Here is a 17,214-nt window from a genome sequence, read left to right on the forward strand (position 1 = left end):
ATGTGGTCTCACCAAGGCCCTGTACAACTGGAGCAAGACATCCTTGTTCCTGTACTCAAACCCTCTCGCTACGAAGGCCAACATACCATTTGCCTTCTTAACCGCCTGCTGCACCTGCATGCTTACTGTTAAGTCCGTGAATGATTGAGACATGGACTAGCAGGAGAGAAACAAACAAGTCTTTACTGGAGAAAGGCATAAACGAAACTAAAACAACAGAGGCTCTCTAGCGCCTTTTATACAGGGGTGGTCACTGCCGGTACTGCAGTCTGAGACCAGTTATTCTCTTAAAGGTACATACACAACAATTCCTCCCCTTTTAGATAAACAGTACATAACATTCATTTAACAACTAATGATAACGAATTACAATCACAATTACTGTTGCTAGATACATTGGTTAAGTTTAAGCAATTATAAGTTCAGTCTTTGAGGAGGCTTCCTGATTCTGTCTGGATAATGCCTCTTTGGAGTATCAGGTTCTTCTGGCAATGTTGAGTCGGAATCAATGTCGTTGTTTGGTTCATCTGCTTCCAATATTACCGGTTCTGCGGTAGCTGCAATTGGAACGTCAATTTCATTACCAGGTGTATCAGATTGTGGTGTGGAGTTGACGTTTTTCAGTGACTTTAGAATCTGGTCAGCATGGCGTCTTACAATGCTCTCCCCAACGTCCACGGTATACATGAGAGGTCCTTGTCGTATACAAATCGTTCCTGGCTGCCATTTCTCAATGCGGTAGTCCCGGGCCAAAACTGGTTGACCTATCTTAAAACTCCTGGTCGGCCTTTCATTCATATTCTGAAACTGCCTGTTCTCCACATCTCTTCGGACGTTTGGCTTAACCAAATCCAAGCGGCATCGTAGTCTTCGATTGAAGAACATCATGGCTGGAGTTTGGTTGGTAACCACATGTGTCGCATTCCGGTAGGCAAACAAGAAGTTGTCCACCTTGTGTTGTAGGGGTATATCTTCATTACACATTGCCTTGATAGCCTTCTTGAATGTTTGGACAAACCTCTCGGCCAATTCATTAGTGGCTGGATGATATGGGGCAGAAGTGTAATGCTTAACACCATTGTTCTTTAAGAACCTCCGGAACTCTTCAGACACAAACTGTGGTCCATTGTCAGAGCAAATCTGTTCAGGCAGCCCATTCCTGGTGAATATGGTTCGTAAAACTGCGATAGTTTTTTCCGTGGTGGTTGAGGACATTTTTATTACCTCTGGCCACTTTGAATGTGCATCCACCGCAATTAAAAACATCGAGTCCATGAAGGGACCAGCAAAATCAATGTGCACCCTTTGCCATGGAGATGAGGGCCACTCCCATGGATGCAGAGGGGCTTGTGGTGGGGCGTTTTGGACCTTCTGGCATCCTGCACAGCTCTTGGTCATCTCTTCGATTTCTCTATCGATTCCCGGCCACCACACAAACGCTCTGGCTAAGCTCTTCATTTTTACCCCACCCAGATGACCCTCATGAAGCTCATTGAGCACTCTATCCGTCAACTTAGGTGGAATTACTACTCTGGATCCACACATCAAGGTTCCTCTGCACACTGACAGCTGTTCTCTTCTCGGCGAAAATGCTGGCAGCAGTGGTTCGCTATGTGCTGGCCATCCCTTCACCGTTAAATCATAGACCCGTGATAGTGTCGGGTCATTCCGTGTTTCCTTTTCTATGTTTGCATTCGTCACAGGGAGACATTCGACTATGGTCGAGTGGAATAACTCCATTGGATCCACTGCAAGGTCTTCTTCTTCCACCGTCGGCAACGGTAGACGTGACAATCCATCAGCATTTCCATGCTGTTTAGTTCCCCTGTACTCAATGTCATATTGGTGTGCCCCTAGGAAAAGGGACCATCTCTGCAGCCGTTGTGCTGTCATTATCGGTACACCCTTCTGAGGGTTGAAAATGGAGACAAGAGGTTGATGATCGGTTAGTAGAGTAAATTTTTGACCGTGCAGATAGTGATTGAACTTCTTCACCCCCCACACTAGGCTGAGGGCCTCTCTGTCAATCTGGGCGTAGTTACGCTCGGCAGAAGTTAACGAGCGTGACGCAAAAGCTATCGGCCTCTCCAAACCATCAAGGAATTCATGTGACAGTACCGCCCCAATGCCGTAGGGAGACGCATCACACGCCAGCCTGATTGGCAGTGCTGGGTTGTAGTGAGCCAATACTTCCTTCGAAGTGATTAAGTCCTTACTCTTCTGAAAAGCACGTTTACAATCATCGCTCCATTTCCATGCTACCCCCGTTCGTAGCAGGGCGTTCAGTGGATGCAGAATTGTCGACAAATTCGGCAAAAACTTATGATAGTAATTCACCAACCCGAGGAATGACCTCAGTTGCGACACATTTTCAGGCGCTGGGGCCTTAACAACCGCTTCAATCTTGTCAGGGGACTTATGTAACCCCTCTTCATCAATCACGTGGCCACAATACGATATCTGTTTCTTAAAAAATTTGCACTTGGGGCGGTTGGCTCGCAGCCCATGTTCCCGTAGTCTAGTGAGCACCTGTTCTAGGTTGTTAAGGTGTTCACTGTCATCTGCACCTGTTACAAGGATGTCGTCCAAGTAACACTGAGTCCCCGGAATCCCTTGCAGGACTTGTTCCATCGCTCTTTGCCTTATCGCCGGAGCCGATGCTACTCCGAATACCAATCGATGATACTGGTAAAGACCTTTGTGAGTGTTTATCGTGAGATACTTCCTAGGGGACTCTTCAACCTCCATCTGCAAATATGCTTGTGCTAGGTCAATTTTTGTAAAACGCTTCCCTCCAGACAGTGAGGCGAAGATGTCTTCTATCCTTGGAAGAGGATATTGTACTGTGTGAAGGACAGGGTTCACCGTCACCTTGAAATCCCCACAGATGCGAATCTTCGTTGGCTCCCCGGACTTATTGCTTAACGTTTTCTTCATGACAGGAACGATGGGTGTCGCCCACTCGCTCCAGTCGACCTTAGACAACACGCCCGCCTTCTCCAGATTCTCCAGCTCTGCCTCGACGGCTGGACGAATTGCATATGGTACCGGTCTCGCTTTGAAAAACTTGGGAACTGCATTCTCTTCTATTTTTAACGAGACGGTTACGCCTTTAAGCGTGCCCAGTTCTTGTTGAAATACCTCTTAGGCGTTAGCTAAGATTGTTGACAATCGTCCAGGAGTGACGTCTTCATTTTTTTTACCGTCCACCGTCATTGCATGAATGGAATGCCAATCTAAGTTTATCTTCCTGATCCATTCCCGTCCCAATAACGGTGGTCCACCATTTGGCAGTATGTAGAGATACAATTTCCGTATTTTCTTGCCATTGTATTCGACAGGCACCCTTATTTTTCCTCTGGGGTATACTTTTTGCCACGTATACATCGTCAAGACGATGGATGTCTCTCTCAAGGGTATGTGTGAAAATAGCCGCTCATAGTCTCATCGATTCATGACGGTTAGCGCTGATCCTGTATCCAATTCCATTTTAACTTGGGACCCTGCTATCGTGAGGGTGACCCAAATGGCTCGGTGATCCTCTTTTGTGATTACATTGTGAAGTTTGAGACAGCTTAATCTCCTGTTCTCGGATTCACTATCGCTCATCTGGTCTTCGGAACTACTGTCCGTCATCTTTTGTACTTTCTTGTACGGTTCCTTAGTAGCCTTTTTGTTGTCGCTGGTCTTCTTCCCAGACCTACAAACTCGTGCAATGTGTCCAATCTTCCCGCATTGTCTGCATATTTTGTCTTTGGACCAGCAGTCCTTCTGGTCATGGTTAGTTCTGCCGCAGCGATAACATTTTGCAAATCCCCGTGTCATTTCGTGGGTGCCGTATTCCTGTGGTTTTTGTTGAATTTCTGCAGCTCCCCTGGTTGCTGCTTCATACGATACTGCCACGCTGAAAGCCTGATCTAGCGTCAGCTCTTTTTCTGCGAGTAACTTCTTCTGTGTTCCTTCACTCAGGAGTCCACAGACAAATTTATCCCGTAGGGTATCTGCCAGTCCTGCGCCGAACTGGCAGTGCTTTGCTAGCTTGCGTAGTTCCGTAAGATACTCAGCATTGCTCTCATCTTTGTGCTGAGTTCTCCTGTGGAATTTAAATCTTTCTGCTATCAACAGCGGTGCAGGGTTTAAGTGCTCCTGTAGAACAGCAACAATTTTGTTAAAACTCTTCGCCTTCAGTTTGGCTGGAGTAATCAGGTCCCGCAATAGGCCGTACGTTCTAGCGCCCATTAAGTTTAACAATATCGATGCCTTTTTCCCCTCCGCTATATCGTTTGCCTCAAAATATACCTCGACTCTTTCCACATACGTGGTCCAGCCCTCTAATGTGTTATCAAAAGCAGTGATACAGCCAGTCTTCGGCATCTTGCAAATCTAAAATGGCGCCTCCCGCGCTTTGCCTTCTTCTCCGATTTAACAAAATGGCGCCTCCCGCGCTTTTCCTTCTTCCCCGCTGTTGTTAGCGCTGCTTTCCACGGTTTTTTTTGTGCGTTAAATATTAATTTGTTTTCTTTTATTATTTTCCCGTCGTGGAGCGGACCCTCTGGGACACTTCCCTCCCTCTTCTGAGGTCCGAACGCTGCCCAACTTCGAAACACTGGCCGCGCCCTGTATGCTCCACCCTCTCTCTCCTTGCTTCCCGACTCGCTGCCCGGCCCCGTTGCAGCCCAGGAAGGATCAGAGCACTACCTGCCACCAGCCCGATTAGCTGGGAAACCACGGACCGAGGAACCCAGCCTGGCTCTGGACAGTCTCTCCTGCAAGTTTTGAACTCGATGATTGACGGTCGACGCCCGTTTCTCGAGTTTCTATTTCCTATTTTTTTTTCTTTCTTCTGGCTCCGACCTTCAACAACGTTGTCGGAGCTGTTGCTGAGTTGCAGGTAAGTTCGTTTCTAACTCGTCGCCAGTGTTAAGTCCGTGAATGATTGAGACACGGACTAGCAGGAGAGAAACAAACAAGTCTTTACTGGTGAAAGGCATAAACGAAACTAAAACAACAGAGGCTCTCTAGCGCCTTTTATACAGGGGTGGTCACTGCCGGTACTGCAGTCTGAGACCAGTTATTCTCTTAAAGGTACATACACAACACTTACCTTCAGCGACTGGTGCACAAGGACACCCAGGTCTCGTTGTACTTCCCCTTCTCCCAATCTATTGCCATTCAGATAATAACCTGCCTTCCTGTTTTTGACACCAAAGTGGATAACCTCACATTTATCGTACTATGTCTTACTATAGTGCTATCTGTCTCTCGCAATCCTTTGTACGCCTTGTTTCTCCTTTCTAATGCTACATCCTGGTGCCCATCACCCTGCAAATTAGTCTAAACCCTCCCCAACAGCACTAGCAAACCACCCCCCCCCACCACATCCAGTGAGGATATTGGTCCTGGCTCTGTTGAGGTGTAACCCGTCCGACCTGTACAGGTCCCACCTCCCCCAGAACTGGCCCCAATGCCCCAAGAATCTAAAGCCCTCCCTCCTGCACCATCTCTCCAGCCACGCATTCATCTGCTCTATCCTCCTATTTCTATACTCACTAGCTCGTGGCACCGGGAGTAATCCGAAGATTATTACCTTTGAGGTCCTGCTTATTAATCTCTTTCCTAGCTCCCCAAAATCTGCCTGCAGGATGTCATCCCTCTTTCTAGCTATGTCGTTGATACTGATATGGACCACAACCTCTGGCTGTTCACCTTCCCCCCTCAGAATATTCTGCAGCCACTCAGTGGCACCAGGGAGGCAACATACCATCCTAGAATCACGTCTTTGGCCGCAGAAACGCCTGTCTGTTCCCCTAACTATTGAATCCCCTATCACTATTGATTTACAGATCTTCCTCCTCCCCCCTGTACAGCTGAGCCACCCATGGTGCCGTGGACTTGGCTCTGGCTGTACTCCCCAGAGGAACCATCGCCCTCACCAGTATTTAGAATTGGTTACAGAGTGAGATGCACTCGAGACTCCTCCACTACCTGCCTGGCCCTCCTTTCTGTCTGGCAGTCACCCATTCCCCCTCTGCCTGCACACTCTTAAGCTGCGGGGTGACCACCTCCTGAAACATGCTATCCACGTAGCTCTCAGCCTCATGGATGCACTGCAGCGACGCCAGCTGCTGCCCAAAACCTGGAGCTTGAGCTCCTCCAGCTGACAACACTTCCTGAACAAGTGGTTCTCCATGTGGAAGCATCCTGGAGCTCCCACATGGCACAAGATGTGCATTCCACGGAACTGAGGTGCCCTGCCATGATTTTATTTAATAGACTATTAACTAACTTAACAGAAATAAATGCAAGATTAAAAAAAAATTATCACCACCTACTCACCAATCAGCTCCTTCCCTTGTGCTGATGTCACTTAAGTTTTTTTTACCTCGCTCCCTGACGTTCACACTCCCTCTGGTCTCTGGGCTCTCGGGCCTGCCTTTATCTCCGGCCGCTCCTCTTGCTCTCCCGCAGGTCCACTCTCGGGCCTACCTTTATCTCTGGCTGCTCCTCTCGCTCTCTTAGTTAAAGTATTTATTCAAATGATTATTTATAATTATATTAATTAGTTTATCTAGTTAAGTTATTAATTTAATAAAGTACTTTATAGTTTTCCCACTCTTAGTTTAAACCACTGTCCTAGCTTAGACATCAAAAAACCATTAATACTCACCCACCTGCTGTCCTGTGACGTCACCCCTTTTTGTTGATGTTTTTGAATTCATCGGAGATACCGCCTCCTCGGTCTCCCACTCTTTTTATCTACCGCCAAACAACCTCTCTGGCACTGAAAATTTAATTTTATAAGTGTGGAGTCTCATTCCTTCAGATTTTAATTATTATTAGATATTTAAACATTATTTTTAACTTTTTCTTTCTCTCTTTTATCTCTCTCTCTTAATCCAATCTTTCTTCCCCTCTCTTTATTTTGCTTTCTGTACATGATTTGACATTGAATTAAATATTCTAACTTACACTTCCTGGTTCAGAATCCGTTGGGCTAGAAATTGGATATCGCCCGGTTGGGGCGCTAACTTTTAAAAGTAGGAAAAGTAGCGCCAGGTGCTAACGATTCTCTCCTGACAGTAAATTCAGCGTTAGCACTCCAAGAAGGAAAGTGGAGCGCTAAATCAAGCACTAACCACTTCTCCTCGGGTGCAAAATTCCGGGAGCGGGGCGGTAGCGGCAGAGCGCTGAACAATTTGGAGCATATCACTAACGGCAGCAGAGGCTGCTTCCCTCGCTTAAAGGGAAGGGCCAGTGATGCTTCATAACACATTTGTCGGCGATTCTGCGTTCCCAGGCGACCTGCGCGACTGCCATTACAGCCCCAAACACTCTACAAAGTGGAGGGCTTGGACGCCTTGTAGCAATGAAGCGACCAAAAACTTTCAGCAGGAACCAAACTGGTGGAAATATTAACGGTTGGCCTACCCAAAAACCCTTCCCTTTAAATAGTGCTCCTCTAGTGGCCAGCCGAGTTGACAACGACTCCTCTTCCTGCCGTTGTTTACGGCTGGCGATGCAGCAGGGGGCGGAAGCTAATTTCACATCCGGGGGGTAATGGGGCGCTGCGCACTCGATGATGTCACGATCTGCGAGGCGCTCGAGGCTCAGGCGGTAAGAGGTAGCGCCAGCGCTGAACCGGAAATGAATTTCACAGGCGTCGCTGCATTCTCTGTGCCCGGTCGCTAACCCCTTAGTGCCCCGTTAGCCCCCCCACCCCGGTGCTAACGGGAGGTGCTAACCAACCGAATTTCTCCCCCTGCGTGTCTCAGTGAGGATTCTTTAATCTGATTGGTTGAGGAGACACACAGTTGCTTGCTCTGTTCACACAGGTCCCAGATCTCCTGTAGAAGGTGCCATGCTGTTTCGGCTCTCTACTGCAAATTTTAGTGTAAAAGCTTACCGAAAGTCGGTGGGCATGTGTAAGTTTAATGAACGGTTAATGCCGTTCATTCAACGCTGACCGCAAAATCTGGGCCATTAATAAGTACAGATGTAACAATAATTTTTCTCTATATATGTACAATATTATCAATAAGGCTGATGCTGTGGGATTGAGATTCAGATTCCTTCCCTTTTATTCAGTAACTCTGCTGGCAGAATTGTGGACTCCTAACTAACTTCACAACATTGGGATTGTAGCAAAGCATATCTACAACCTACTTCATTGTCCAGTTAACAAAATTGTATCATGTGTATAAAGAATATTGTCCAATAGTGGTACCAAACAGTGAATGACTACCAACATAATGACTGGGGATTTCCTCGGAGCTGCTCTTGCTCTGGTGAAGTTACAGGGAGGGAGTGGGAGCAGCTCTGAGGAAATTCCCAGCCGATATTAGTTCATTATGCCTATAAAAGCTTTTTTCCTTAAAACACGATAATGCAATACAGAATGCATGGTGTGTGCCGTGACAGAAGGGGGTGAGATCCAACTTCAGCAGGGGTGCACAATGGGTGGGAGTGGACCAGCCGCCCATTATCATGACTATAGTGGGAAGGAAAATCAGGCGGGGTGTACAACAGCCGATCTGTCACCGCCCGTTTTGTGCCCCCCCCCCCCCGCCAGCCAGCCAGAGAAGCTTTCACCCCAAAAATGTTCTCGTGTACACCGCACCTTTTAGGTTTCTTACGTTGTAAAACCCTCATTTCTTTCAGTGATGGAGCCAAGCAGACAGGAATATTCTATGCCCTGTGGAACCTCCTTGACAGTGCAGATACTGAAAATGTAATAGATGTTCTCCAGACGGTCAAAGCACTGCGCAAGCAGCGGTCAGGAATGATCCTAGCCTTTGTAAGTAGTGGTCAATCCACCAACTCACTATTCCTCTGTATAGTCCTTCTATGTCGGGCACCCGTGAATCCATTACCTACTTTTCCCTACTGTATAATAAAAGTCTTCATATTTAACAATGTAAGCAGATCATATTCACATCATTAATGATTTTCAAGAGGGATGTAAGCTGCTAGAGTTACAGGAAGTCATAGTGAAGACAGCAGTATCTCACAGTATTAGCTATTCACTGAAGTAGACCACTGTCTTTACAGTAGAGGACACTAAGAATATCCCAACACTGGACAAACAGGGGGCTCTAGGGGGGGAGGAACTAAATACAATTAAAATCACTAAGGAAGTGGTATTTGGTAAAATAATGGGACTCAAGGCGGATAAATCCCCTGGACCTGATGGCTTGCATCCTAGGGTCTTGAGGGAAGTAGCGGTAGGGATTGTGGATGCATTGGTAATAATTTTCCAAAACTCACTGGACTCAGCAAAGGTCCCGGCAGATTGGAAAACTGCTAATGTAACACCCTTATTTAAAAAGGGTAGTAGGCAGAAGGCTGGAAACTATAGACCTGTTAGCCTAACATCTGTGGTTGGTAAAATGTTAGAGTCCATTATTAAGGAGACAGTAACGGGACATTTGGATAAACATAATTTAACAGGGCAAACTCAGCATGGTTTCATGAAGGGGAAGTCATGTTTAACAAATTTGCTTGAGTTTTTTGAGGAAGTAACATACAGGGTGGATAAAGGGGAACCAGTGGACGTAGTGTATTTAGACTTCCAAAAGGCATTTGACAAGGTGCCACACAAAAGATTATTGCTCAAGATAAAAAATCACGGGATTGGGGGTAATATTCTGGCGTGGGTGGAGGATTGGCTCTCTAACAGAAAGCAGAGAGTTGGGATAAATGGTTCGTTCTCAGATTGGCAACCAGTAACTAGTGGTGTTCCGCAGGGGTCAGTGCTGGGTCCCCAACTCTTTACAATCTATATTAATGATTTGGAGGAGGGGACCGAGTGTAACATATCAAAGTTTGCAGATGATACAAAGATGGGACGGAAAGTAGTGAGTGAGGAGGACATAAAAAACCTGCAAAGGGACATAGACAGGCTAAGTAAGTGGGCAGAGATTTGGCAGATGGAATTCAATACTGGAAAGTGTGAGGTTATGCACTTTGGCAGGAAAAATCATAGAGCAAGTTATTATCTTAATGGCAAGAAACTGGAAAGTACTGTAGTACAAAGGGATCTGGGGGTCCTGGTGCACGAAACTCAAAAAGTTAGTATGCAGGTGCAGCAAGTGATTAAGAAGGCCAATGGAATGTTGGCTTTTATTGCTAGGGGGTTGGAATATAAAAACAGGGAGGTATTGCTGCAGTTGTACAAGGTATTGGTGAGGCCGCACCTGGAATACTGCATACAGTTTTGGTGTCCATACTTAAGAAAAGACATACTTGCTCTCGAGTCAGTACAAAGAAGGTTCACTCGGTTAATCCCGGGGATGAGGGGGTGGTCATATGAGGAGAGGTTGAGTAGATTGGGACTCTACTCATTGGAGTTCAGAAGAATGAGAGGCGATCTTATTGAAACATATAAGATTGTGAAGGGGCTTGATCGGGTGGATGCGGTGAGGATGTTCCCAATGATGGGTGAAACTAGAACTAGGGGGCATAATCTTAAAATAAGGGGCTGCTCATTCAAAACTGAGATGAGGAGAAACTTCTTCACTCAGAGGGTGGTAGGTTTGTGGAATTTGCTGCCCCAGAAAGCTGTGGAAGCTACATCATTAAATAAATTTAAAACAGAAATAGATAGTTTCCTAGAAGTAAAGGGAATTAAGGGTTACGGGGAGCGGGCAGGAAATTGGACATGAGTCTAGGTTCGGAATGGTCATGGCCCTGTGGGTAGTGGAGTGGGCCCAGGGGCTGTGTAGCCTTGTTCTGCTCCTACTGTGTTCTAATTCTGTTAGATTTCAGGAGATGGTTTTATTCCTGTTCCTGGCTGGGGTGGAGATCGCCTTTACAGAAGGTAAGTACTGTAGAAAATATAGGGACAGAGTGATCTCCTGGAAGAATTTCGATCGCCTAGATGGGTCGGAGAGGAATTTCCCAGATTTTTTTCTCCCAAATTGGCCATTGGGTCTTTATCTGGTTTTTCGCCTCTCCCGGGAGATCACATGGGTTCGGGTGGATGCAGAGTGATAGAAGATTTGAGGTTAGGATCAGATCAGCCATGATCTTATTGAATGGTGGAGCAGGCTCGAGGGGCCGATTGGCCTACTCCTGCTCCTATTTCTTATGTTCTTATGTTCTTACTATTATGGACATGTGAGTCCAGTACCTTCACCTAACAAAATCCCCCAACGATATTAAATTCTACAAACAGGAAAAAGAAAGAAAGACTTGCATTTATATAGCGTCTTTCATGACCACTGGACGTCTCAAAGTGCTTTACAGCCAATTAAGTACTTTTGGCGTGTAGTCACTGTTGTAATATGGGAAAAAGGACGTACAGGAAAAAGGAAGTACAGGCTCCCAGAAATATTGGTGAGAAACAAAATTGTAGTGCAAGTGACTTGGGGCGGATTCCTGATCCGGTTTGTGCAATTCGATGGGTGGACGTGCACTGTGCCCACTCCGCACAGTTTCAGCTGGTAGTCCAACTGAAGAGGAGCCCCAAAGGTAAGTTTTGAATCTGTTTTTGAGGGGCCGAGAGGAGCAGGAATGCTCTTCTGGGCGCCACATAACCAACCTGTCGCTGCCGCAGTAGGCACCTTCCCTCCTGAGAACACATCCCCCCCACTCCCAGCCTCCCCCCCGGAACTATCATTTTCCAAGCTCGGAGGCTGGCCGGACTGCCTTAACAGGGCTCTGGGTCTCCAAAGAGCTGTGCCATCTGCTGCAAGGCCACCTGCAAAGCCAGTAACAGTGCTGGTCAGTTGCAATCTAAAACCTGCCTCCATCTAGTTCAGACATGCTGTGGGGGTGGTGCTAAAGAGTGTTCAAGAGGCACGCTCCTTGCAACCACCTCATCTAGCAGCACCTCCACTTCAGCAAGCATCAAACAAGGAATCAATTGCTTGGTTGCACCTACTCTTGCCTGCAGATTCATGCCTGCACCTTGAGTTTCCTTTCACTCTATTTTTGTGTCTCACTTCTTATCCTTCCCACTCCAGCCTTGGCAAAGGTTGCTAATGGCTTGAAATGCTTTCTGCCCATTCGCTGATGCTGCAATGATTTCAATTTCAATTTCAATTTTATTTGTCACATAACCAAATACAACAAGTGAAATCCAGTCAGTGAAATGCTTTTTTCTTAACGAGCCGAACGCACCAAGCAGCAAAGGACACTTAGCTGCCTGGTACGCACGGAGCCCGCAAGGACGGCAGCCATCTTCATTGGCGCCATCACAATAGGGTCCGCTCTCGCCTCGCTCCGCCTTTCCCGCACTCCTGCCCGACAATCTTCAGCGGCCGTGGTACCGACGTCCCGGGGCCTGCTTCTCCCTGGCTCTCCTTCCACCCGGTCTGACCTCCGAGTTCTAATTCTTCCCTTTAATTTTATGATAATCTTATTAGTCGGCCATATCAAGTGCTGCAGTATTTATGTAAAACTCTCTTTTTGTCGCAAGGCTAATTAATTTTAAAGCAACGTTTGCATTTTTAACCGATACCTAGAGGTTTGTAAAGAGTTCTTTTGGGCAGGAGAGGGAAGCTGTGTGACTGAAAGTCACAGTTCTCCCCCAGCCCTCCCTTCATGGTGAGTCCCTGATCACAGAAGTCCAGTGAAAAATGTGGACAAGTGGAGGTGAGCTACTTCCTCAAGAGCTCACGAGGTAGGGAGAGGAGAAAATTCAACATAAGTTCCAGTACCAACACCATTGAAATTGGGCTGGGAGAAGGTTATTTGTCTCTTGGCCAGAAAATGGTGCTGGGGGTAGAAAGATACTAGATGAAATTGAGATTGAAAGAGAAAAATAACTATATATTTGTTTTGGTCTTCTTTGACAGGAGCAGTACCAGTTCCTCTATGACATAATTGCCAGCACTTACCCAGTGCAGAACGGGACATTAATATCTGACAATGGTCCAACACAGACCACTGTAGAGATAATCTCTGAAACCCCTCCGGAAAACAAATCTCAACAAAAAGCTGCTTCTGACTCTACTGAGAATAAGGAAGAGCCGTCCACAGAGGATGATGAAGCAAAGTCTGGCAGCAGTAACGACAAACAACCAGCAGTGAACCCTATTAACGGACCTATAACTAGTGGTGAAAAAGAGTGAAGAAAGGTTACTGTGTGTGATGTATAGGTACTAACAGATTAGTAGTTATGTTTGTAAGGGAAATACAAAAGCGTCACCAATAATTTCATTTTTACTTGTATAAAACTTGGTTTATCACTGGATGCTTTCCAAAAAGGGTTGCCCATATACAGACTGTTCAAGAATGGCAATCTACTTGAACGTAAGTATGAATGTATTTCAACAAAAAGAATAGTTTTTTAATTTAAAATTCAATTTAAATGTTTTTGGTCTTTCAGGTTACACTAGTAACCCCAAAAAAAAGCACAGAAAACTTTTTTTTTAAATTGAGAGAATTTTTTTTTATATATATATATTTTATTGTGTGTGTGTTGAAAAACTAAATGCCAAATCTGCTTCAGGATATTTTATTTTGGCAGTGCTCACGTTGTAAAATGTGACAGAGATGCTATGTCACAACTATGTTGAAGCTCAGCATGAGTATGAAGTAAAGTGGCAGGTTTATTGGGTTTGTAATTTTTACTGTTTTATAATACAGCAATTTTTCACTGTTCTTTGCAAATTATTTTTATAGTTGGTTTTCCAAGCTGTGCAGTTGATCTGCTTAAGATATCATGATGTATTTAACTATATGAACTTACTTTACATCAGAAAAATATATTATTAGGGTGGACCAAACTGATTTCTGGTGTAGCAGACTCAGCGAACATAGCAAAGGGTCAGAGGGCGGGTTAACTTTTGTAAATTAAATATCACACTTCGCTGACAAACTCTGAAGTCTAATCGCCTGGTGAAGCCTGTCCTTTATTTTGCCTGTAAAACAGAGCATGGCTTCATAATTAAGTCAGTATTAAAAAAACAGAGACTCTGACTTCAGACGAGGGGTTTGGGGAAGTGTGCAGTACAGCAGTAGCACCAGAGAGCGCCACTGGGGATTTGCTGGGTAATATTCAAGCCTGACTTAAATATGATCAGACTCCCTAGAAAGGATCAGTGATGGAGATGCGAGAAGGATTCACGGCAGTCGCATCACGCTTGATTTGCTAAACCCTTTCTGCGATTTGGCATGAGACGCTAAAGATCTCAGAATCTACCAACAACCTGAGTTTCCAATTATCAAAGGAGGGGAAATCACCTTACCTAATTGGGATGATCAAGCGATTGCTTGAAAGCTGACTTTAAGATTGGATAGAAACAGCCTATCCCCGAGAGTCAGTCAATAGTGTGTTGGAAATGGCAAGTTTGGAATGAACTGCCAACAGGTCTGGAGTTTCATGGCACTTGTCACTTGGTAGTTTTCAAGCTGTTAGTAGTTGAGGATATGGATATGTGAGGATATGTATATCTTCCTTTGTTGTTCTTTGGTCCATGGATGTTGAGCAAGTTGTTCTCCATTGTCCTTTTTAGAAACAGTTTTCTAGATTCATGTTATCCATAAAGTATTGTCAAATGAGAGAGATATTCCAACTCTTAGTGGGGCTTCTAGGAGTTAACAATGAGACTCAACTCATTGCAATTCAAGTAACACCAGCAACAGCAAGATATACAGCAAAATCAATTTGTTTTTCATGTTATAACAGGGTCATTGTGTTGACAGTTAAAGAAAATACATTGCTTCAAACTATGGAGGGATGGTTACCAGGAATTTGTTTGGTCTGTTATATAAAAATTGAATACAATATATTTTACATAAGAGCTTGCGATTTTCTGTTTTGGATTTTTTTCAGCAGCTTAAAGTGGTTTTTGATGCCTTTTTTTGCTCAAAAGTACATCTTGTAAAGATATTATGTCATAAAACATTTTTGTACTAATGTGTTTTTTGAATAAATGAAAAGAAAGTAATTTGTATCACGTTGTTTTGTGCAGTATGAATGTAATGAATGTACACTTCGCCCCACAGTACAAGTCAACAGCAGCAGTGAACCCAGCAGTAACCAGGCACTATCTAGACTCATTCTTCCTCTAAATGGCACAGGAGGTGATATGGCTTCATAGGATGCCTCGCCATCCACTTTGCAGCATTTTACACAGCATAAACAATAATACAACACCAATCATGTCTACGATAGCAAAATACTGCAGATGCTGGAAATCCGAAATAACAACAGAAAATGCTGCAAAAACTCAGCAGGCCAGGCAACATCCGTGGAGAGAAATTAGAGTCGACGTTTCGGGTGAACCCTTTTTCAAAACTGGAAAGGAAATGAAATAGATCGAAGGCAGGGCTGCGATAGAACAAAAGAAGTAAAGAGACATTAAGAGGTATTCAAAACCAGACGAGATGGTAATAGGACAAGTGGAGACAAAAGACGGCTCAGATTAGGTGTGAAGTGTACTGGCAGAATGAGAGACAGCTGCCATGTGGGAGAGAAAAAAAAGGAAAAGGAAATGTATTTTCTTCCTTTGTTCTATCGCAGCCCTGCCTTCGATCTATTTCATTTCCTTTCCAGTTTTGAAAAAGGGTTCATCCGAAATATCGACTCTAATTTCTCTCCACGGATGTTGCCTGGCCTGCTGAGTTTTTCCAGCATTTTCTGTTGTTATTACCAATCATGTCTAGGCCTTTATTTAAAAAAATATATAAATTCAACAGAAATATCTCCATCAGCACTCCTGGGGTCTGGGTTGGGCGGGGGGTGGGGGATGTTGCTGGTGGGTGGGAAGGGGTGCCTGCTGTTGTTCTGAGCCACTCAGACCAGTAGATTCCAGGTTCCACTCTTGATCTGTACTGTGAGATAACTCACCTCAGCTGGGGTACCATAGTTGGTATCAATGGCCCTGGGCTAAGGAAGAGAAAATAAATTAGCCAAGAATCTTGCTCCTGATCACAAATTTAATGCCCTTCATGGTTGAGTGGCCTGCCAACACTCAACCACGTATGCTTACAAATGAAGAATGGCCACTTTGGTGAGGTACTAAAGGGCCACTAGCAGTTGTGGCGTTGCTATCTGCATTTATTAACAGCCTTGTGTGGATGCGATGAGCTCAACTTCGTGAGGATTTGAATAAAGTTGGAAAAACAAAATCATGGCAAGATTTAGTAATAATCACAACAGTCAAATCCCAGGCATGTTCTGAGAGTTGGACCAGAACAGTTTCCTGATAACGTTCAAGGCATTTACAAATATGCCATTATGAACCTTTAAAGCAGCAATAAATCAAAAGAGTCAATTTATTATATGGCTGTGGAAAAAATAATGTATTATACCATGCATTATCCCTCAATTGCATTATCCCTCAATTGCAGAGGGACCCGCCTCCCGGGAAGATGGCACAGAGGCAGGTTGGGAGCAGGGTTGATACCCGCTCCCAGTTTCTGCCATTTTCCTGGCAGTCCCACCTCCATACTGGCAAAATACCCCCCCTAAATGTTTTTGTGTTATTCAAAGGTTTTAGTAACTTGTAACACAGCAGTATGTTTCTGGAAGAAAATCTTGTGTACAGCCATTCAGCAGTTTGCACACTGCTGCAAGAACCTCCCCCTGCCCCAGCACTGTGGGTTTGGTAAGGCTGAAATATGGGGGTGGTTTTGCCAATGGGGGTGTGTTGGAGGCAGGACTGCTGCTTGTCGGGTTTTAGTCCCGCCTCCATCGACTTGTGGCCAACCCACGCTATTTTCTCTTGATTGACCTTGTTAAGCCCGCTAGCAGGCCAATTAAGGGAAAGCCAGTGACAGAGAACGTCGTATGACGTTGCATCTGTCAAAAAGTTTTGACAGATGAATTGTCATCGTTTGACAGCTCTGTGAAGCTGTCTCAAACACTGACATTCTCTGTTGTTTGATGAGTCCTTGTATTCAAGACTCATCAAACCTATCTGCTGAGCAGAAATCAGATGGCTGTTGCATCGGAGAATGCAGCAGCCACCTGTCATCTCTGCCACGGAGATGCCGGAGTCTCCGGTTCCCCAACTGTTGAAGCCTGTAGGAAGAAACAAAGGTAAGGAAACATTTTCTATCACTTTTCACTCACCTCACATACTTACCTCTCCACAGTTGCACCCATCACTCACCTCCACAGAGCACTTTTGGACCCCTCCGACCCCCACAGACCCACTGCTTGCCTCGGTGACCCTGGCGAGGTTTCCCGATGTCGGGAAGCCCACACCTCTGTTGGAAAAATGGGGGTAATCCTCTTAACTGCCTGTTAACAGGCAGTTAAGT

At 45.2% G+C, this 17,214-nt stretch overlaps 1 protein-coding gene across 5 annotated transcripts in view; it reads left to right on the forward strand.

Moving 5' to 3' along the window:
* Nucleotides 1-14,894, forward strand: part of ptprc (protein tyrosine phosphatase receptor type C) — a 251,311-nt gene extending 236,417 nt beyond the window's left edge. For all 5 annotated transcript variants that reach the window (XM_085982416.1, XM_085982413.1, XM_085982415.1 and 2 more), the window contains 2 exons: nt 8,659-8,794; nt 12,798-14,894. In XM_085982416.1, the coding sequence (XP_085838542.1) occupies nt 8,659-8,794; nt 12,798-13,073 (412 nt within the window). In that variant the 3' untranslated portion in view covers nt 13,074-14,894. The remainder of the gene's footprint in view (nt 1-8,658; nt 8,795-12,797) is intronic.
* The last annotated feature ends 2,320 nt before the right edge of the window (nt 14,895-17,214 follow it).

This window comes from Somniosus microcephalus, chromosome 3 (assembly GCF_052327205.1).
Source record: "Somniosus microcephalus isolate GS21.2 chromosome 3, FLI_Smic_1.0, whole genome shotgun sequence".
NCBI classification, from domain to species: Eukaryota; Metazoa; Chordata; class Chondrichthyes; order Squaliformes; family Somniosidae; genus Somniosus; species Somniosus microcephalus.